The 21,015-nt window shown below is 53.3% G+C and overlaps 9 protein-coding genes across 9 annotated transcripts; 2 read left to right on the top strand and 7 right to left on the bottom strand.

Annotated features, from left to right (window-relative positions):
• Positions 1 to 134: 134 nt before the first annotated feature.
• Positions 135 to 1,238, bottom strand: T310_2022 (uncharacterized protein; the record flags this gene model as incomplete). The annotated part of the gene is made up of 1 exon (XM_013475088.1): positions 135 to 1,238. One exon carries the CDS (start codon positions 1,236 to 1,238, stop codon positions 135 to 137), a length of 1,104 nt encoding a protein of 367 aa, XP_013330542.1.
• A 1,073-nt stretch (positions 1,239 to 2,311) lies between these two features.
• Positions 2,312 to 3,952, bottom strand: T310_2021 (DUF6 domain protein; the record flags this gene model as incomplete). Its single annotated transcript, XM_013475087.1, has 2 exons — positions 2,312 to 3,370; positions 3,434 to 3,952. 2 exons carry the CDS (start codon positions 3,950 to 3,952, stop codon positions 2,312 to 2,314), a joined length of 1,578 nt encoding a protein of 525 aa, XP_013330541.1.
• Positions 3,953 to 4,928: 976 nt separating this feature from the next.
• T310_2020 (U3 small nucleolar RNA-associated protein 25) lies at positions 4,929 to 7,313 on the bottom strand (the record flags this gene model as incomplete). The annotated part of the gene is made up of 5 exons (XM_013475086.1): positions 4,929 to 5,844; positions 5,902 to 6,479; positions 6,532 to 6,731; positions 6,799 to 7,157; positions 7,219 to 7,313. The coding sequence occupies 5 exons, from the start codon at positions 7,311 to 7,313 to the stop codon at positions 4,929 to 4,931; spliced, it is 2,148 nt and encodes a 715-aa protein (XP_013330540.1).
• A 253-nt stretch (positions 7,314 to 7,566) lies between these two features.
• On the top strand, positions 7,567 to 8,729 carry T310_2019 (Eukaryotic translation initiation factor 3 subunit EifCf; the record flags this gene model as incomplete). Its single annotated transcript, XM_013475085.1, has 3 exons — positions 7,567 to 7,671; positions 7,728 to 8,440; positions 8,513 to 8,729. 3 exons carry the CDS (start codon positions 7,567 to 7,569, stop codon positions 8,727 to 8,729), a joined length of 1,035 nt encoding a protein of 344 aa, XP_013330539.1.
• A 523-nt stretch (positions 8,730 to 9,252) lies between these two features.
• Positions 9,253 to 12,588, bottom strand: T310_2018 (beta-galactosidase; the record flags this gene model as incomplete). Its single annotated transcript, XM_013475084.1, has 6 exons — positions 9,253 to 10,039; positions 10,109 to 10,196; positions 10,254 to 10,325; positions 10,381 to 10,677; positions 10,734 to 11,730; positions 11,788 to 12,588. The coding sequence occupies 6 exons, from the start codon at positions 12,586 to 12,588 to the stop codon at positions 9,253 to 9,255; spliced, it is 3,042 nt and encodes a 1,013-aa protein (XP_013330538.1).
• A 1,240-nt stretch (positions 12,589 to 13,828) lies between these two features.
• T310_2017 (Complex: TFIID is composed of TBP) lies at positions 13,829 to 15,621 on the bottom strand (the record flags this gene model as incomplete). The annotated part of the gene is made up of 4 exons (XM_013475083.1): positions 13,829 to 14,298; positions 14,406 to 14,919; positions 15,057 to 15,334; positions 15,495 to 15,621. The coding sequence occupies 4 exons, from the start codon at positions 15,619 to 15,621 to the stop codon at positions 13,829 to 13,831; spliced, it is 1,389 nt and encodes a 462-aa protein (XP_013330537.1).
• A 115-nt stretch (positions 15,622 to 15,736) lies between these two features.
• On the bottom strand, positions 15,737 to 18,187 carry T310_2016 (uncharacterized protein; the record flags this gene model as incomplete). Its single annotated transcript, XM_013475082.1, has 1 exon — positions 15,737 to 18,187. One exon carries the CDS (start codon positions 18,185 to 18,187, stop codon positions 15,737 to 15,739), a length of 2,451 nt encoding a protein of 816 aa, XP_013330536.1.
• Positions 18,188 to 18,587: 400 nt separating this feature from the next.
• T310_2015 (uncharacterized protein) lies at positions 18,588 to 19,205 on the top strand (the record flags this gene model as incomplete). Its single annotated transcript, XM_013475081.1, has 1 exon — positions 18,588 to 19,205. The coding sequence occupies one exon, from the start codon at positions 18,588 to 18,590 to the stop codon at positions 19,203 to 19,205; it is 618 nt and encodes a 205-aa protein (XP_013330535.1).
• Positions 19,206 to 19,483: 278 nt separating this feature from the next.
• Positions 19,484 to 20,522, bottom strand: T310_2014 (uncharacterized protein; the record flags this gene model as incomplete). Its single annotated transcript, XM_013475080.1, has 2 exons — positions 19,484 to 20,186; positions 20,248 to 20,522. The coding sequence occupies 2 exons, from the start codon at positions 20,520 to 20,522 to the stop codon at positions 19,484 to 19,486; spliced, it is 978 nt and encodes a 325-aa protein (XP_013330534.1).
• Positions 20,523 to 21,015: the final 493 nt, after the last annotated feature.

The raw sequence follows: 21,015 nt of genomic DNA, 5'->3' as shown, positions 1-21,015 counted from the left end.
TCTCGTGGAGAATTGGGTTCTAGAAGTATCGCATCTCTCTATGGCGCTGGCGGCGGGGAAGCCTGGCCATGCGTTCACTTCACCAGGAAATTGTTTCATTTGTCATGTATTGCCGGTGTTGTGAAAATCGTTTTTCAAGCCGCAGTAATCGCTAGACGCGGCCTCGAACGAATCTCCGATCGCTTCACCTCAGGCACCTTGAGTGTCACCCCATCGATCGAAGGGACAGTCCCCCGAGGCGAACACATCACCGCCCGCAGATGGTCGCGCAGCTGGGCAGCATCCCGGCGCATCTCGTCACCTAGGAGATTCTTCGCCGACGCGTCGCAGCGGGCCGTCACACACAAGTCAAAATCCCGCAACCCCCGGATGGACAGCATCGGCGCCACCCACGGCTCGTCAATCGCCAGCCGGATGCGTTTCCCTCCGATGACGACGCCTCCCACTGCGGCGCCAGTGAACCGTCCCAGATCCAGACTGACCCGCAGTTCTTCGAGTCCGGAAAGAGCCTGGACGCGCTCCCAGAAGAGCACCCAGAGACGGTCGTTGTGCGTGTGCGAGTAGATGGAGGACCAGTGCTCCTCGCCAGCCATCGGCCGCCATACGGGCATCCACTGCACGGTGAGCCGTTTGATACACCGGAGACGTTCCGGGCAGACGCTGAGCGAGAAGGCCACAAAGGTGTGCAGGTCATCAACATCGAAGACCAGGTTCGAGTACGGGATGTCGGCTGCCTCCAGGTAGATGGTACGGCAGGTGCGCAGCAGCCCCAGAGAGGAATTGCTCAGCAGCTCGGGCAGTTGGGCATGGGTGTGCGGATAGAGCATACGGTCACTGTGACCAGCAACACGACCGTCGTACACGCGCCAGCGCGCAGGCGTTACGGGACAGCAGTGGCGATGCTTCTCGATGGAGGAGGACGGATGTTGGCAGCGGACATGGCGGATCTTGCCCTTGAGCTGGACCAGATGGACCGCCTCGTCGCCAAAGACGTAGCGGTAGATCATCAGGCGGATCTCAGGCGGCAATCTCTGGAGGAACTGGCAGTCTTGCTGCGGAGATGGCTCACGGGCAAGAGGGTCAACGGCCCTGCGGGGAGTGGATGCGTCGACCTGCGGTGCGCAGATGCGGCGTTCTTGAATCATGTCCCGGATGGTCTCTTGCCATCGTCGACCCGTCGAGTAGTAGTGCCAGATGGAATAGGGATCCCTAAGGATCCAGGCATCGAAGTGACGCATGTCGAGGTGACTCTGAAGAAAACAGTCTAACAGTCTATTTGTCTCACTTTTGCATGTCCTCCCAGAGGACAGACTTGATAAGATCAAAGAAACTGATCAAGAAGACAGAGATGGTGTGACGAAGTTTGCATTCCTCGCAGCTCTATCTATATCGTCGACCAGCAGCAAATTGCATGGCAGATGCACCGACCTCCTCCAACAAAGCACCACGTATGCTCACGCATTGCGAGACAGCAGATGGAGAGCATTGCAGTCTTATATGGTCAGCGCTGAATGGCCCACCCTATTCCGTACAGCGCAGTTCATTCACTTCATTGTCCATGGAGGACGCTGCCATGTGGATCTGCAAGGCAAGTCGGGAGATTTCGGTGAGCGAAAGAGCAGGGTCTGCAACCCTATGACGTCTCGGGCCCATCGGTTGCGTCCTGGATGGGCCAGCAGCAGCAGCAGTGGATCAATGTAATTAATATTAATGCTGGGATCGCCGTGCGGCCCGTTGGAATTCGTGCATTGAGAGAGTTGAGTTGAGGCATATATGCAGCCAGTGATCGACGCTAATCTCGTACTCCGTAGGGCCTGGTAGTATCAATAGTGAACAACAACAGTATTCCGTACAGAACTGAGTACTATCAGAGTACTCTACCGTAGATAGAATACTCATACGTACTCGGTAGAGTATTACTCTGGAATCTCGGAAAATGAACGTGGGTGTGGGTCGATGAAGCCATTGACGCCATAGCGGGCGCTTTCTCGCGCCGGACGGCAGTGCTCCGGCTGCACCCCGACTTAGCGTCTTCTCCCCGCGAAGATCGCCAACGGACTACCACTAGCTCGAAAAAATGATAAGCATTCCCATATGCACTCATTGCACTCTCTATGTGTTCTATCTATGCTCTATCTATCCTCCCCTGCTCTGCACGGAGGAGACTGCTCCGTGTGGACCAGGGTTCGATTCATCAAATACAATTCCCACGAGATCTGCATCTTTCTCTTCCGGGCTATCATCCCCCTCACAGAAACCAGACATGGATGGATGTCTCCAAGAAAGATGGCCATGTGATTACTCCGTAGAATCAACGGGAAATGCCTGCTCGATTGTTCTCTCGAGAATGCTCGCTACTCTCTTCATGCCCCTGTTCAGCTGCTAACAACCCTTGCCCCTCTTCAAGATCGCGCTGCTCGTCCAGCACATCTTTCTGTCTCGTGTCCGTCTGCTCCTCCACGAGGACTTGCTCGTCCTCAGCCGTCTTGGGCCGGTTCTCTCGAGCAATGGCTACGTAGAGCGCACTTCCCAAAATGAGCCCCGATCCCGCCCAACTCACCGCGGAGGGCGTGCTGTCCATGACCACCTTGTCATAGAACAGCGCAAAAAGCATCTGCGTGTACACCATCGAGGTGGCCCGCGTGCCATGGCCCGTCGAGCCTGCTGGCGGCGCGTATGCCAATCCCGCTGTCAGCAGATACTGCATCAAGAAACCCGCCATCCCGAGCCCTAGGAGAAGAGCCCACTCGGTGAGGTTCGCGGGGAGCCGGAACGAGACCGAGGGTATAGCCACCATGGCCACCAGGGAGACGATGGTCGTGTACGTGGAAAAGTAGGTTACACTGACGAGCGCATGCGTCCGCTTTCCGATTAAGCGGATCACCGTATACGCACACGCTGCGCCCAACACCCCAAGAAGAGCAAAGGCAATCGCGATCAGATGGTGGTAAGTGTCCACCGTCACCAACGTCTCCGACGACGAAGTCTCGGTCCCATTGGCAGGGACCATTTCGATACTTGCAGAAGGACTTTCACTGTCCGTCCCGGAGAACGGACGAGCGATGAGCACAACGCCCAGCAGCGAGATCAGCCCTGCCAGCTGCTGCTTTCGAGTGAACGGCTCGTTGGGCATCAGAAACGACGACGCATAACAGGCGACGATAGGAGCCAGGAAGGTTAGCACGGTGGCCTCGGACAGAGGCATATATAGCAGCGAGTAGTACATCCCGAATACACCAAAGAACCCGCCCACTGCTCGAAGGATAAGGAGCCACCGGACCTCTCGGGTTCCAAAAGGAGCGGGAACGCGGGTATACCACATGTACAAATAGCTGGCCAGCGCCGTGATGGACATGCGCGTGAAGAGGATCTAGGTGGACAGGTCAGGAATATCCTTACTTTTTATCTCTTGACAAGATGTCCCCCAACTTACCTGGAACGGATGCATCGCCTTGCCGTGGGAGCCATCCTTTTCGAGCATCTGGGTCATGACATTCATCGAGGCACCAAAGAATTGCGACAATATCACCATGAGCATGCCCTTGCTCTGCAGCCACGCCATCCAGAGCATGGATCTCAATGTCCGCCGTGGACGGGAGGCGGCCGGCTCGACCGGCGGGCCTGCGGGCGAGGGAGATCGCAATGTAGGCGGGCGATAGGCGTGGTCATGCGAAAGGTTGCCCGTGTGCAGCGAAAGGTCCGAGAACAGAGAATCGGCCGAGGGGCGAAGTGTCGTGGGACGAACATCTAGATGTCGATTCCCACCATCACCAGAGGGTCCTTTTGAAGAGACGTCTTTGCCAGCGGTATCGCTATCCGTCACCCGATCCGAAGGAACCGCCGGATCTGTATTTGTAGAATTGTCGACAATGCGTTCTTCTCGCTGCTGCTGTTGCAGCGAGCCATCAGAAGGATGTGTCGTCTTCCCGGACAGCATATACGGGATCCGCATAATGCTCGTCCATACACCCGACGAATTCTATTGTAGAATTTGAACTTGAGAATCCGAAAATCCCTTAAACTGAAGCTGGATATAGTGGCAGCTGTCAGTCTGCTGTCAGTGACTGACTGATAGTTGCCTTCCCCACGCAAGATAAGCGAAGCGGAGAACAAACCCGAGGATGGGAAGAAGTTAGAACACAGCCGCAGCCCCCAACCAACAGTTAGTGCTCAGCACATATGTGCGTGCCAAGAGTAGAGAAGTATGTCAGTCAATCAGTGTCAAGAAGTCTGTGAGAGAGAAAGAAAAGAAGAGTTGGTAAGAAAGGAAGGAAAAGAACGAAGCACGTGAGCAGTTAATCGACGATGATGATGATAATGACGATGATGAGCACATCCTTCCAGGCAATGCCATTGGGGATCTAAAATGCAAGTTCTAGGCGCTGGACTGGACTGGACTGGGCAGAGCAGACACGGAAACTAATCCGATCGTTCGTGTCTAATAAAGTGAAATCCAGGCGTATCGCCTGTCATAGACTTCAGCGATAGGCGGGGGGGGAAGACGCTGAATGGCGGGGAAGTCTTAGCCGGAGTTGGTGGAATTGCCTCGTGAGGCACGTGGATTATTAAGGGTACGTGCGTTATGAAAAACAAATCTGCTTATAATTCAGTCATGCAATTAATTAATTAATTACAGACTTCATTTTCATTGAAAAATGCAAAGAAAGAAAGAATCGACTCGAGTCTTCTAATGGAATGTGATGACTCGTTCTCAACAGTAATACTAATAACACTTATCCTTTCTATGACTGTTCGCAATTGGTCAAATGCCAGTCAGCCTGCATAATGTTGTGATAGGTATCGCAGCTGGTGTGACGGGCGTGCTTCTGTATAACATTTGTCTGATGATGACGGTATTAGATGTGTACTGTACAAGGTATATGTACCTACAGTGAATGACAGTATAGATTAATCCAGTATATACTATACTACACAAAACTAAAGGTATCGCCGCCCTTCTCCCGCAGCAGGCTGCCCACGCGCTGGCTGCCCACGATGCGCTCCAGCTTCAGCGCATCCCACTTGGAGAACATGGCGCGCACGCCGCCCGCCGCCGCCTCAACGACGCCCGCCGGGTCCAGCCCCAGGAACTCGACCAGCTCGCCGTAGAAGGCCGGGTTCTCCGGCAGCCCGTACATGATGATCCGCTTGGTGCCCCGGATCTTGTACCGCCGGAAGTGGTGCGTGCGCTCCGTGTACAGCAGCACCGCATGCCGCCCCGTCATGAAATGGCTCCGCGCCCGCGCCACCTCCTGCACCGACGAGTACTCCGAGATGGCTCCGAAGGAGATGTTCGTCGTCTGCGGCGACGTCGCGAAGAAGTTGCGCACGCGCACAAAGTCCAGATACGACGGGATGAAGATCAACGTGCCTGCGCTGTTGCCCTTTCCCTTGCCCGCCACCGCTCGTGTCAGCGATGGAAGAATCGCCGTCGTGAAGTACTTGAATCGCGCATCCGGGTCCTTGGGAGGCGACAACGAGTCAAAGCGGGAGAATGTCTGCTTCACCGACACCGGAAGCGAAATCTCAGTGATAGCCCCGTTGTAAAACGGTGTCACCTTCGCTTTCCCGGCGATATTGTGCATGTGTGCCGAGAACAACGAGTTCATCTCTGGCGTGATGAAAGACGCGCAGACGATGGTCTGCCGGAGATATCGCGCCCGGTCGTCCAGGTACCATGTGCGCACCCGGCTGAAATCGCACCCGTGGGCCTCCTTCGGCTGCAGGTTGAGATGGTTGAAGATGTACTCCACATGATCCCAGTTTTGCATCAGAAGCGCATCGGCATGGTCGGCGATGGCCAGCTCGATGGATGATAAGAAATCGTGGTCGCGTTTTTTCACACTAAATTCGTCAGTTAGATTCGACAGAAAGCAACTCTGTCAGCTATCAGGAACGTACTCTTCTTTGTCCATAACGGTGCGCAAACCCAACGGACTCCCGATGATGACGTCCGAGTTGTAGAACTGTGTAAAGTATTTGACTGTCTTGCGGGTGAATTTCAGGCCCAGCCGGAACATGTCATCGTCGTTCCCGCCAAACAGCGCCTTGAAATCCTCCGGCTTGTTCTCCCACGCCGGATCCTCCGTCGAGTTGTACTCGTCCAGAAACCTCTTCTTGTTTTCTTGCTGCTCGGGTTGATAGAGCTTGACTATCGTCTCGACGAATCGAACACAAGCTTGTCTGGTAGGCAGAATTAAGAGCACTTTCGGTCTTGTAAATCCCTGGTCTCGTAGCTCCATCTCTTCTCCCTGGTCCTTTGCAAGACGGGAATTGTTCTTGATCACCCGATCCCGCGTCTTCAAAACATGATTGAGAAGATGCAGACAGAGCAAGTCTCTCAAGTGCGCGGCGTTCGACGTTGTCCTCACACCCAGGAGAAGATCGTGATAGTTGAACATCAGCGAGGCGACATGCTGAGAGAGATTATTGAAACTTGGAATGAGATCGGCAGCAGGAGACACCAGCTTTCTCTTGAGCTGTAAAAGCGTTAGAATCTGATAGATCTCTTCCCATGCCTGACCACCATACCTTTAAATTGCTCGTACTTCGCACCGGCGGCGGGATGCTTTCATCTTTCCCGTCAACATCAGGAACGCTATGTGCCAACCGCAGCCCATCTGGAAGCTCCTTTTTGGTAGGGCGCCACTTCCCCTCAGACACAGCCTGTACTCTCTGCGACAGTTGTGTCTCGTCTGGATTCGCGAAATGTGTCTCAAACGGGTCCGTTACTAGCAGCGAGTCAGACAAGCATTCCTCCCAAAAAAAAAAGAAAGAAAGAAAGGAAACTCTGCTCACCGTCTTCCTCTTCATCATCCGCCTCGCCAGCGCCTGCATTTTCTGCCCCTTCGTCCTCTTCTTCGGACGCTTCTTGAGCCTCCAGCACGTCGATCTCCTGGGGCTCTTGGGCCTCTTCCGCGACTACTTCAGCTTTATCATCGTCCTTTGCTTCGTCGTCCTTGTGACGCAGCTTCCGCTTCTTGCGAGCAGGACCTGAACCGGCATTAAACAGCTGCAGCAACGTATTGTAGGGCCGTTCTTTGGATTTCTCCTCTTCCTCCTCGCTGTCGGAGGACAGATCTAAGGCTTCCTGATCCTGTGCCTCTTCTTCGACGCCGTTGGGGAATTCCTCAGCCCCGTCTGCTGACTGGTCGTCGCTGTTATGTCCTGATTAGCATGCATTGAAAAAAGAAAACACTGGAGCGAGGCTGGGCTCACCGTATGTCCTCAACTCGCGACGTCTGGAACGCATTTTGCCCAGGACGCGACCGTTTAGCACCTCCTCGCTTCCCTCGCTTGCGTGCAGGCGCCATTGTGGCAGCTGTTCTGGAGGAAGTCGGGGTGGTTGTCGTTGAACTTTTTCGCCGTCCGCCGTCCTGCTTATCTTATCTTAGCGTGAAATTTCGTCTGCGCGCACACACAATTCGGGAACGCCGTCGCCAGCAAACCCCAGCGGGCGGAACAAAGGAGCCGGCTACTCCTCCACCACCAGAAACGAAAAGAGGCTTGTTGTCTGTTTCTCCGGCCTCGAGGAACAGACTCTGTCTGCTTGCACACTCGCCCAGCATGGCTGAGACCGACTCCTTCCTTCACCTCGCGCGGCCTCTGGGCCCTGTGACGGTGGGGTCTGCACCGACCACTGCCCCTCTGAACGTTGTCATCCACCCCCAGGTATGACGGAGAATGGCTCGCCGTGCGGTGTCTTTCGTTTTCTGACTGTGTGACAGGCCATCTTCTCCATCCTGGACCACTCCCTCCGCCGAAATGCCGACCAGGATCGTGTCATCGGAACGCTGCTCGGCACCCGCTCTGAAGATGGCACCGAAGTCGAGATCCGCAACTGCTTCGCGGTAGGACACACGGAGACGACGGACCAGGTCGAAGTGGACATGGAATACCAGAAGCAAATGCTGGCGCTGCACCTGAAGGCGAATCCGAAGGAGGTACTCGTCGGGTGGTACGCCACCTCGTCAGAACTCAACACTTTCTCCGCGTTGATCCAGAACTTCTACAGCGGCCAGGGCGACGGGACGTGGCCGCACCCGGCGGTGCATCTTACGGTGTCTACGGAGCCGGGGAAGGACGTCGAGGTTCGCGCATACATCTCGGCCCCGGTGGGCGTCACCGCAGAAAGGGCCGCCGACAGCGCAGCGTTTATCCCGGTTCCTCATGAGATTCGGTACAGCGAGGCGGAGAAGAGCGGTCTGGAGGCGATTGCCAACGCCCGGGATTCCGAGGACCGAACTGCCAGCATCTTCACCGACATCGAGGCGTTGGAGCGTGCTATTGAAGAGGTACTGGGCATGATCGACCGGGTCTCGAAATACGTCGAGGCGGTCATCGACGAGGAAGCGCCGGCCTCTACGGCACTGGGCCAGTTCCTCCTGAACGCCCTTCAATTGGCTCCCAAGGTCGAGCCTGCTGATATCGAGCGTGATTTGTATGTAGCCCAGTTTATTTTATTTTATTTTATTTTTGTTTTGAAAACTCTCCCTGCTGACTTGACCTGCAGCAACAACCACATACAGGATGTCCTGGTCGTTTCGTACCTCGCAAACACGATCCGCACGCAGATGGAACTGTCCAACCGGTTGGCGACCGCGCAATTAACACTGGGCGGTGCTGAATCCGGAGAGTCGGGCCAGCGAGGTCAGAGAAGCGGCAAAGGCGGCCGGAGCGGCCAGCAACAGCGAAACCAAGAACGAAGTGCAGAAGAAGTTCGCGCGTAGGTGAAGCAGCTAGACGTATGATATCTGTTTATTTGTATTTTTTTTCTTTTTCTTTCGAAATATTTTCTTTTGTGGTGATTGTCCTTCTCCGTGTCCATCCACACGACCGGTCGACCTTACCTCGTCTCGTCTCGTCTTCTCGCTCTGTCTGCACCACCTCTTAAGACTTCTTATCTTCTTGACTCTTGACTCTTGGCCATTGGCCAGTTGAGTTGAGAACATTGGCATATCTTTCCAACGGAAAGAGAAAAAAAATCAAGCGAAAAAAGAACGAAAGAATGAAAAGAAAAGAGCACGGCGTATCGGAGTCATAGTCATAGTGCATAGTGCATATGATAGTGATAGTGATAGTGATGATGGTCAATGACACTCATGCTCGTTTATGCTCATTTACTGCTACAATCGGAGATCTGTAGTGTACTATATTTACCATACCACTGCGCAACATTTATATTTTTCTTTTAGTCTACACTGCTTCTTTCCTTTCCTTGCACGTAAACTATATATACATGTGCGAATGTCTTCACGCATACTTCAACCTCTCAGCCGACCAACCCGGCCGCAGCGCACTGCCATCAAACGTCACGTCCAGCGAACTCTCCGCAACGTAGTTGATCTTCCAGTCGACGCTGATGCTGGCCCCGGCCTCGGTCTGCGCCCACACCGCGAGGCCGATGGTGTTGTCGCCCCTATAGTTCAGCACGCCCGGCGGCACGGGGAACACGATCTGGTTGCCGATGTACGGGTTGAACCGGCCGTACTGGTACCCGTTGACGAACAGCTGCGCGCGGAATGCCTTCGCTGACGGACTTGACCCGGCAGCGGAGAGGACGAAGGAGATGGACACGTCCACGCCCGCGGGGATGTTCAGCGGCACCACCGTCCGGTAGAATCTGATCCCTGCGCCGGAGAAGCTGAGGCTGCTGCTGCCGGCCGATGAACTCGCCCAGGCGCGGTCGTCGAAACCCGGGAGATGCCACCCCACGCGTTCGGCGTACAGCCCGTCTTCGTTGTAGGCGCCCCGGACGGGGTCCAGGTTGGACTCGCCGCCCGCAGTGCCGGCCACACGCCAGTGGCTGAATTGCGTCGTGTTGTCGGGGGACAGCAGACTGGCTTGGAGGATACCGCGCGGGTTCAGGGCACCGGTGGTTTCGTCATGGCCGGTATCGTCATGCACGACGAGGAGGACGTTCGGCGAGGAGTCGTTGACGGTGACGTTCTTGAACGACAGGGTGAGATTGCCCTGTTCCTGAGAGGCGTCACCAAGATACGAGCCTAGGAATTGCCCATTGAGCCAGGCAGACCAGCCACTGGGGATGTTAGAAAAAAAAAGATCAAAATCAATGATTGGCGTCGAATGGGTCTGGTGTTTTGCTTACAAGGCATATCCTCCTTGAACGTTTAAGAAGACGCCTGTCGCGGTTCCATTGAAGTAACCACGCCAAAGGCGGACGCCGTTGTGGAATCCTGTTATCAACAAAATCAGTTACTGTCATAATTGGGCCTGCTGTCGGTGATTCTTACCATACTCATCCGCGTACAGAACAGGAAGCGTTGCTGGAGGACTAGGGTTCGGAGTCGTCATGTGGTTGGCATCTGGAGGCAGTCAGCAGCAGTCCGAACCGGGCATTATAGAAGCGATATCACTTGCCAATCCATGCAGCGCCAGAATCATCGTAGCCTGGGAATCTTTCTGGAAGGCTGTCGTTCCATTTCCAGCCATTCAGTGGAGGCAGCTTCACCGAAGGAGGTCCAGAAAGCGAGCCTTGGAGACTTCCATAGGCGGTTTTCGATGTCTTGAGTTTCTTGCCGTTCCATGCGACTGTATCGACGTTCTGCGGCGCAAATACCTCCAGCGTCGTCGACGCATTGGTAGAATCTCCAGTCAAGGAGATTGTCGACCCAGAAATGGCAGCCGTGCGAACGAGGTAAGGACCTTGAACCAGGACTGTTTGATCTCAGCAAAGCTCACCTGTAGTCAAATGCACTGGCATAAAAACTTACCGCTTTCGTTCTCCGGAGCAGACGGATTGTTGCTCAGCGAGGGTGCCCAGAACAGATAGGCAAACGTCCTATCTAGCAGCAAGATCCGTGATCCACTGTCCAGTTCGACAACACTCATACCCTCAGCTTGCGTAAAAGTCACAGTGACGCCGCCATTCTCCGGATAGAAGCCGACACCGGAACAGCCCTGGCAGCGCTTCACGGATCCAGACTTTGCCCCTTTCACAGAGAACTCGCCCGATTCACCAGTTGGCACCCAGAGAGCAAGCGTGGGAACACCGTCAAGAACCGCGTATGTCAGGACCTCAGCAGTCGAGTATAAGAGAGTTTCGTTGCCAAACGCAAAGTCTGTCACAAGGATCTTCGACTGGTGTCCATCCAGCTTGATGGCCCCACCGTGTCTTGGGACAGTCAAGGACCCCGCTGAAGTGTTTACATGTAACTGAAAAGTCTCAGTCGTCGAGAGCGACGAGTTAGTATGAATGGTCACGTAGAACCCGGCGTTGGTGTTAGGGTTTCGGATCTCGTATGCCTTTACCGCAGCATTCGTGGTGTACTGGGTCCCGTTACCAATCAAGTCCGTTACGGTCAGGTCTGGCGCAGACCGAGTGAAGAGGGCGAGCAGCTTGGTCTCGTAGAATTTCGCACCGATCGAGCGGTCTTCTGAGATCGGGGATGAGTAATCGTAACTCGTAGCCGTCACTGGAGTCGCAATGGAGCCCCAGTTGGTGCCTCCGTAAAGCATGTACAGGCTCATGGCTGTGACGCGCTGACCAATATTCCATCGATAGAACACATTCGCGAAATCTGGTCCGGTGTTGTCGGGACATCCACCCTCAGGTCCACCCCACGGATTGTACGATCCTCCCTGGAATTCGGGCATGAAGGATGGCATCGTCGGCTGGGTCTCCAGGAAGTAATCGTAGTAATCGACCACTTGGAAGGGGATATATTCACCATTGACGCTGGTGCATTGGCTCAAGTCGCAGGTCCAGCACTATCAGGATTAGCAACAGCCGTTTTCTGCTAATTCATAGAAATGCTGAAAACGAACCGAAGGGTAAGAGTCAAGACCCGTAATATCAACATTCCCACCGGCGTTTGACCAATCCTTTCCCCAGGAAATGGAACCCATGTTCGGCTCATTGGCAGTCAGAGGGACGTCAATGCCGTTAGCACGGGCATTGGCCTCGAGGAGTTCCATATAATGGATCGCAGTCTCATTAGGATCCCTCTTCGACGGGTCTCCAATCCACTGCTCTCCGTATTCATTCTCGATCTGGTACGCAATCACATTCTGGCCCTTTGTGATCTGGTACTGGCTCGTGATCTGGGAGACATTGGAGAAATACGGCGTCCACGCTGCCGTGTACCGGGTGTCATTGTTTCGCAGAGTCCCGTAGGCACCTGTAGTCAGCCAGAGAGGAAAGCCACCGGCATTTGTTTCGGCATTTATATACGGACCCGGACGGACGAACACGTAGAGGCCCAGGTCCTTCGCAATCTTGAAGAGGGGCGTGAAATCATGAGCGCCCGTTGAAAAGTCCAGGGTCTCGTTGTTTGGCGCGTGGTACGCCCAATTCAAGTAAGAAGTGAACGCGGTGAAGCCTGCAGCTTTGATCTTCTGGAGGATATCGATCCATAGTTCAGGTACGGGAATGCGCCAGTAGTGGAATTCGCCAGAGAAGAGGAATATCCTCTCGCCGTTCAGTTGAAAACTGTAATGGTCCCACTGGACGACCTTGTTCAGACCGTCATCGTGCAGTGGCCATTGCGACTCTGCCCGGCGCTCGATGTGGGCAAAGACTTGCGGAACGGAGAGAAAGAGGAGGAGCCAGGTCAGAAACAGCGCCATGTCCTGGGCACGGAAGGGACCGGGATAGGGGAGAAATTGGCGTGGTAGCTATCATCTCGAGGTCCTGCTGCAGATATATATAGATCGACATTTGTCAATTGCGAAGACTGGTTCTAGGAACGGCCTTCCAGAAGTAGAATGGGATGCAGTCCCGATACCTTTCCGGCATTTCTCCGCCGGGGAGGATGGATAGTCGACACGAATAACGATTGGCACAGTGCTCTTGTAAACCGGGGATCTGCTTGTCCTTGTACGGACTACCATGTGGAGGGACAGTGGGGAAGGAAGCTAAGTGCTTTAGCTAGGGTTCTCTGCTGGAGTCGTGATCGTGATCCGATTGACGGAGTTTTTATTTCCCGCTTGAACCAAACCGCTAAAAAAACAGTAGGAATAGCTTAGTTACGCCCTTGTCCAACCGGCGACTACGGCAGATTAACTACCTACCCAGATAGGTAACTAGGTACAATCCGGAGACAGCATGGAGAGACATAGCCGGATAATGCAAGTGGTCTGCGCGTTCTATAACATTAAGATGAACTTCTTACCACGAGACACCACCAATTTTCAACCAAGATGGCTGATTGCGATATTCACATACAATCGTAGATATGATATGTAAATTAGATCGACCTGGGGCTGCTACAATGTACGGCCCACTTTTTAACTCTGCAACCAAAACGCAGACCTTCCAAATCTATGTCAATCTTAACAATACAACCTAGTATTCGACTCCAGTCAAAAGGCGTTCTTAGCTGAATGGATTTCGAACAGGATTCGTATGGATTTCCTCCTTGTATCTATGTATACCGGTAAGGTAGGTTCCTGGTGTGTTAGGGTTGAGACAGCGTCAGTACTCGGTCTATTAGGTTAGTGATTATTGGAGAGTGATATTGGCCATCTTAATATCACTATCTGCTATAGCAAATAATTTAACAGCTCAATAATGTAGCTGGTAGTTGTTTAGCATATAAACCCCATCGCCATCAATAGCACAAGTATGTTGGTATAGGTGTGATCAACACGTTCAATTTAGGATCTTAACTCACGAATAGCTAAGCAAAGTACTCCATAGGCCCTCAAAGCAATCGGATAAGAATATGCAGTACCCTTCTGACCCACCGAACGCCAATGAAATGCACAATATACAGTCATGTGTTTGACATAACCCCCGGCCGATGAAAGCAAACATGAGAAAAAAAAAAGACCCTGCTTGCTCAGATAAGTTATATTGGCTGATCATTCAGCCTGCAACTTTTCTCTTCTTGGAGACTGTCTCCTCCGTCGCGTCAGACCCTCTCCTAGCACTTTTCTTTCCTTTGCTCTTGCTTTTCTTGCCCGCACCAGTGGTGGTGGTTTCATCCATACTCTCACCAGCTTCCTCCAGCCCCCTTTTCCCGGTCTCCTTCAGTGTCCCCACTTGATCGTCATTCTGGTCAAACGCCTTTCTGGCCTCCTTCAGCTCGCGTTCCATGCGAAGCAGCTCCTGAACACGGCCAAGTTTGCCAGGGTCACGACGCAGAGCGAATCGAAAGTCATCGACTTTGATCTTCTGACGGCGGGCATAGCTTGCATACGCAGCGGCTGCGTGGCACATTTCCAGAACAAAATCGGTCACGATCTCATCAAGGACACGCACCGTCTCCGGAAGCGGCTCTTGCGGGAATGAGTGATGAGGACTGGGATCACCGTAGGCAAGGAGCAAGAGGCGCACTGTCCATTGTCAGCTGACTGGCTCCGATGTAAACATGTGTATTCAATGTTGAACGAGTAACATACATTCAGGGGCAAAGTTCATTTGCCCTTGTGCCTTGCGGCACGGGCTCTTGGTTCAGCCATGCCGGTCTTCTTTCTCTCCTCTTTCCGTCGGGTCCTCCAGTCTGATTTTTGAGTGACGGCACTCGCAGTGACCGTCGAGCTTTCAGGCGGTTCGGATGGTGCCCACGGTTCGGCCGGACGAACAGGCTGCCCCCCTTGGATTAACGCAGAACTTGGCGCAGCAGTGGTCGGTAGTCTGAACGGGGAAGAGTATTCGGCACCATGGCCAAACCCAGGGAGCCAAAGAGCGTGAGGCGCAGATGCAGAGGAACTTGAAGGATCGACCTGAGGTCGAAGGAGGACGTTGCGGCCGGGGGTGCCGCCGCCGCTGTGGGTCGGGTTTTGCATGTCGAGCTGCCTTAGCGCGCGCTTATGGAAGGCGGAAGCGTCAGTCATGTGTTCGCAGCCATCCTGACCTCGATCGGGGACACAGAGCTCACTCAGATTCGCTGGTTCAGTGGATTCTCCAAGTTTGCGACTGCTGGCTGCAGTTCTGTCAAAGTGGGAAGAGAGAAGCTTTCAAGATGGTAAGTGAGGTGATGGTGATGGTGGTGCCAGTGACGGTGCATGAGTCGTCGTGCCTTCCACAGTGAAGATGCGAGAGCGCGTGGCAGACAAAGCAACAACACAGTTTCAGAAGCCTGGTCACTGACACGTCCTTTGCTTGTGTTGTTTTTTAGTCTGCGCTCTTCAACTTCCAGTCCCTCCTCCTCGTCTTCCTCCTCATCATCTGCACTAGCGCCTACGCGCACTCGATCATGCCGGGGATTATGGACCGGAACCAACATGGGTACGTTTGATACAGAAACTGTAGCGCTATGGGAGCTACATGGCTGTTGTCTGGCGAGGAAGCTGACGCTGATTGTTGTGGCACGGATAGCTTCTTTGGGATATTCTGGAAATGCGCGAGGATAGGCGAACGGCTCAGTCCCTACATTAGCATATGTTGTATCCTTATGGCGGTAAGCTGTCTCATTGTCGCATCACTGTCTCATGGAGCCTGGCAACTAATGTGACTTGCCACCCTTGACAGATCTCGATCTTCTTCGGTGATTAAATCAGTCTCTTGTTTGTTTATGTATGTACTGTACATGCAGGAATGTCGGGTTTGGCGTTCATTCGAGGTGTATGATTATGAATAGTCACGAATAATACAATCCATGGCAACCGATCCAAGATCTCAGCGAAGTACGGGGAAACACGTGTACAGTTCAGCATCATCAATTTATCATCTTATAATCATAGTGGAAAAAGCTCTATGTGACTCCGTGAAATGCATCATAAACCCAATATCTACTGTACATTTTAATGCTATTAATGCAAATAGGGTATCTTACGATTTCCCTTGTCTTCTGGCCGCCGCCAGGCGTCGTAGGCCTTGCTCGAGAAGCTCCTCCCGCTCTTTCTCTTCAACTTCTTGCTCCCATCGATCCTGCTCGGCTGTCCTCCGGTCCAACTCATCTATAGCCGCTTGGAGGCGTTCAGGATCTTTGAGGAAGCGTAACGGTCTTATAGTGTAGGAATCGATCTTATAACCATGTGACTCCATGTCCTTTATCGCCGCTACCGTCGCGAGCACATCTTGAGCATTTGCGTAGCCGTTGATGATCGTATTCCATGTCGTCTGGTCATATTCGACTCCGTGCTTCCTCATCATTTCCTTCACCTTCTCCACGGCTTGCTGCTGCCGATGAAAGGTGAATGCACTCAAAAGGATGTTCCACGTCCACACACTGGGCTTCGCTGGAGTTACCTTGCGCCCTTCGACGGTGACCACACCAGGGTCAGGACGAATCATTTCTTCCACAACTTCCACGCAATACCGCAGTGCATGCGGATCCTCGCGGAAGGCGACAATGAATTCATTGGGGAACTGCACGAATTCGGCTAGAGGCGCAATCGTCTTGTGCCCCTCCATGACGAGTTGGCGGAATCGCCGGTAGAGGCGGTATGCCCGGTCAGTGTTCTTTTTGGATCTCAGGTACGTTGCCAGCATAATATATAGAGCGACAGGGGACGGTTCTGCATCCACTCCCCGCTCAATGGGGGCAAAGGTGGGCGGGATGAGTTGGAGGTCCTTGAGAGGGCTGAGATCATAAAATCGGCTATAAAGGTCCAGCATCGACAAGAAGACTCCAGCAGGGTCTGCAAATGAATCGACTTGCTTGACTGTAAAGGTGAAATGCGCATGGAATATCTTGCTTATGATGTACGGGTTCTTTTTCAATTCCTCACTGGATTCGATCTCCCGCATCACCTCCTCGATGTGCGCACGATCGCCACGAGCTACTGCATCCGAGAGCAATGTTAAATAAGTGTAGGAATCGAGTTTCATGTTGTTTTGCTTCATGTATTTCAACATGTCGTGGCCCAATTGCGGATCCCCGGATTTGAAGGCGTTTGACAAAACGACATTCATCATGTCCCGATTCGGTCGCACACCCAATTCAAGGAGCTTCGGGAGAATCTGGAAGTTGCGTACACCATCCTTCTCTTGCACGGTATCCAGCGTGAGGAGTTTGCAACAGTGCCGCATCACTTCCTCCGAGTCTAACGGGAATCCTGGCTCATTGAGTAATGGAATCAGACGCAGGGCATCTATTGCCCTGTTGATGTCCCGGCCCTTCGTGAAACATTTCATGAAACAAAGAGCGGTTGGAGCGGATATCTGGATGTCCCTTTTCCGCATCAACGCAAACGCTCGAGAAACCTTGTCCAAACTCGATAAATTGAGATAGAGGCGCACTCCCCGTTGTGATATGCCCACTGTGGGCCATCTCTCAGGATCCATGCAGGTGGAGATAACAGACCGGTACACGTTCTCGTCGGTATTGCAGAATACATTAATGTAAATCATACAATCTACCACCATGGCGAAGGGTGGGTAGGGTCGGTTGTTTGTGGCAAGCAAAAATTCCAAGGCAAAATTGGGCGAATTGTGTAGCCACCACAAAGCCAAACGGGGCCACTGAAACTTCTTTGTGCGCGTAGGCAGTGATTCCCAGGCACGTTGAAAACTCTCCCTGCCCTCATTTTCGAGCATATCAACGAGCTGATTTCCCAAACGGTCTAATTCCATTGATTCCGGTACACGCCATTCCGTTTTATGGACTTTTGCTGAATATAAGCTGCGGTACGCAATCCTCCAATTTTCAGGGACCGATACGTAAGGAAACAGAGAGGCGAGCCTAATCTCAATATCACGACGGAATGATTCGGGGCTTATGACTCTCCCTTGCCATTTCAGAGAATTCTGCGCGCGGTGAATTGCTGCCGAGATACGTCGGGGAACGAAACGCCTCTTCCCACGGTCACGATATTGGTATATAACCCTAACCCTTCGTCTTGGGCTTGGGAAGCGACGCCCTGATATTACCCTCCTAATCCTCGGGTATGAGGGTGGTGATGTTTCGGTGCTATTAGTAGCGGCAGGAACTGCAGTTGGCGTGGTCAAGTCGGAGGGCGATTTCCCCGGGTTATCCCTCAGCTCATCAGTGTCCGAATACCTCGAGTAGCTGCTCCGGACAGTACTCCTCGAGTTACCTCGATCGGTTCGCTCGCGGTACAAGGCATGCGAAAAGGCAGTCCTTGCTCCGGAATTGCCATCGCGGTCCCCAGCCCCGGCTGGACTTGCTGCCGGCGAGACGGATGTGCTATAATTGCTCCGCCGGGCACCCCATATTGCAGCGTCTCGATGCCATTGACCGGGACAGATCCTGGAACGAAGAGCGGAGGAGGGCAGCCGAGCTGTGAACCACACGACGCGGTTTTGACACGTTGACATTCAGAATTCGCGAGACCAGCGCATGGGAAAGAGTGAAAAAGGCAAAGCAAAGCGGTTCAAAATTCCGGTGACGATCAGAAGAGAAAGCCGTTAAGAGTCAATATTTGCAGATGGAGTTGCGGACATGAAGCGGATTTAAGGTTGTGGCTGGAGGGAAATGTGGCTGAAGCGTGATAATATCATCTCGGGCGGCGATCGCCAAACTTGCTGCGAGGCCGACAAAGTCCCCAAACTCGCAAACTTTTCCCTGAAAAAAGGGTTTCCATTTCACCTCCTCCAGGGATCAAGTTTGTTTTCCATTTTTTTATTCCTCGACCTCTCTGATTTCCTTAATCGAATCGGCATTTTAAGCGGAGCGCCAACCTCTCATTCCAAGGCCCCGCACCTTCTACCTGCCATCATGTCGTCAAATCATGCCTCTCTAGAAGCCGCTGCTACAGAGCGCAAAGCGAGACTTGCCAAGCTCGCTGCTCTCAAGAGGAAACAGCCTGAGCCAGAACCATTAGGGGAAGCCGTGGCAACCAAACCGGAGCCGGCTGACCCAGCGCCAGACGTTACAACCACCTACCTTTCAGGCCGAAATTACGACCCCGAAACACGCGGGCCGAAGCTGGGATTCGAGAAAGCTCCAACGGAGGGCCAGGTCACACTAGAGCAAAAGGCATCTGAAATCGCGAAGGCCACTGCAGAGCAGGCCAAAAAGGATGCAGAGGCTGACCAGCCCATCGATCTATTCAAACTACAACCTAAAAAGCCGAACTGGGATCTCAAACGACACCTGGATGAGAAGATGAAAATCCTGAATGTAAGGACGGAGAACGCGATTGCGCGGCTGGTACGACAGCGCATCGAGAACGCGCAGCGTGCCGCTCGAGAGAAGGCATCCTCCAAGGGCGGCGAAGAGCACGGGGAGGAGGTTGGAATTGAAGGCGAGACACTGGTGGAGGGTATCCATGTGCGCGAACGGGAAGACGAAGAGGAAGAACGAAGGGAAAGAGAAGAGGAAGATATGATATGATTGGATTGGATTTTGATACCCTGCATTTCCGACGAAACATTCTTTGCATTGTGGGTTTCTTTTGTTTCGGCGTTCCGGATCAGGATTCTAGGGAATAAGTTGGGGAGAAAAAGCAAAGAGGCGTTGGGAACATTGTAATATTAATTAGTAGTGAGGCTCTTTCTATATGTGTTCATGTGGAATTGATTTGTATTAGAATATCCAATGGATATGACCCTGTCATCCAGCATGTATAAACAGTAACGCCAAGATCTCCCCACTGAATCTGCCAGTTAATTCTACCTCCCCATGCTCATGGCCTGTGTGAGAGCCACACGTTTGCTAAAAGGACTCAAGCTTCGTTCTCGTGGCGGGGGCGCAGAGGGGCGTGCTCGCCCTGGCCCTGATTGCTCCCCACGCTGGGGCTCGAGATGACGGCCGGATCGATCCCTCCCCGGTGTTGATTCTCGTAATGTCTCGGGTGTCATTGACCGTCGCCCTCTCACGATACGGCTTCTCTCCCTGCTTTGACTTCGAGTTCTGTCCCTCCAGCTGCCACGTATAGACGAATCACGTCGTCGACCCCTTTCATCGGGGCTGGACTCTCGCCGTTTCCTCCGAGTGTTTCTCTCCAATTCTCGCTCCCTAGTTCGGGAGGGCCTTCGCTCCACAGATGAGTCAGAAGAATAAGAATACTCCGACGAGCTTTCGCTGTATCTTCTCTTTCGCTGTCTTGATATGCTTGGAGATAATGATGGTCGTTCTCGCCCGTACCGTTCTCTGCCATTCTCTGTGTCGTATCTGGGGGGAGACTCTGGAGATTCTGAACGCGAGAGATTCGTTGATATTGTCGATACAGAATCTGAAGAACAGGAGGATATTGACCGTGCGCGTTTTCGCGACTGCTCGTGGCCATCTCGAACGTCGTCATCGTCATCTAGGTCCCTCTTGCGGCCGCGCTCTCGCTCCTGTTTTGCAAGCACTTCGTCTGCCACGCCCTTGCTGGTAACAAAACCGGGTCAGACAGAGCTCGCAGGCGAACGAGGGAAGAATATCTACATACGTCCGCAACAAGTCATTTGGAACTTCGCTTGTAAGCTTCGGGACAAGGTCTGGATTTTGCAATTGCTGGGTGCGGGACGGCCGAGACACGTAAGGCCTGTCCTGCGCAGAGACGGTGCATTCATAGCTGTAGTGCCGTGCATAGGAGTTAGTATAGCAGAGCTTAATGCGCCTGGCTCGAGGGCACTTATCTCTCTTTAAGCATTTTTGGCAAAGGGTGCTCGCGGTAGCCTTCGGAGGCCCGCGCAGCCCGGGAGCATTCCTGTAGCGATTCATGGCCCGGATTATTGGCCCTGCAGTCGCAGATGCGCTTTACAGACGAAACGCCTCACAGATCTCCCGCGATAAGGGCCCGGTGCGGTGGTAATGGCAGCAATGCATACGCAGCTGGGCTAAGGCGAGGCTCAAGTCGTGCCCAATTAAATAATCCAACGAGCGTTATCCGCGCGGCAAGCGCAGGGTGGCTTCAACCGCCTAAACCCCACGAAGGAGGACGCTCTCCCGACGCCCTCACCAACCCAGCCCAGACCACCGCCGTCTTCCTCCCCGTATTCCATACTGCATCTACGCTCTTCTCTCTAAAGCGTCAATCATTCTGGTCGGAGCAGGGGTTGGCATTGGTCATCCTTACCTAACGGTCGCCAGTGGCCTATGTTCGGTTTTCCCTGCCTGACATTGCACACCACACCAAGCTGCTGTCGTTAATTCAGCCTCAGGATCCCAGAAGCCCTCCTCCGCAAGCCATTCCAGTCCCCGAAAGCGCGTTTCT

This window comes from Rasamsonia emersonii, assembly GCF_000968595.1.
Source record: "Rasamsonia emersonii CBS 393.64 chromosome Unknown ctg1118621760011, whole genome shotgun sequence".
NCBI lineage: Eukaryota > Fungi > Ascomycota > Eurotiomycetes > Eurotiales > Trichocomaceae > Rasamsonia > Rasamsonia emersonii.
The sequence above is the reverse complement of the archived record's forward strand: the minus strand, read 5'-3'. Positions and strand labels throughout refer to the sequence as shown.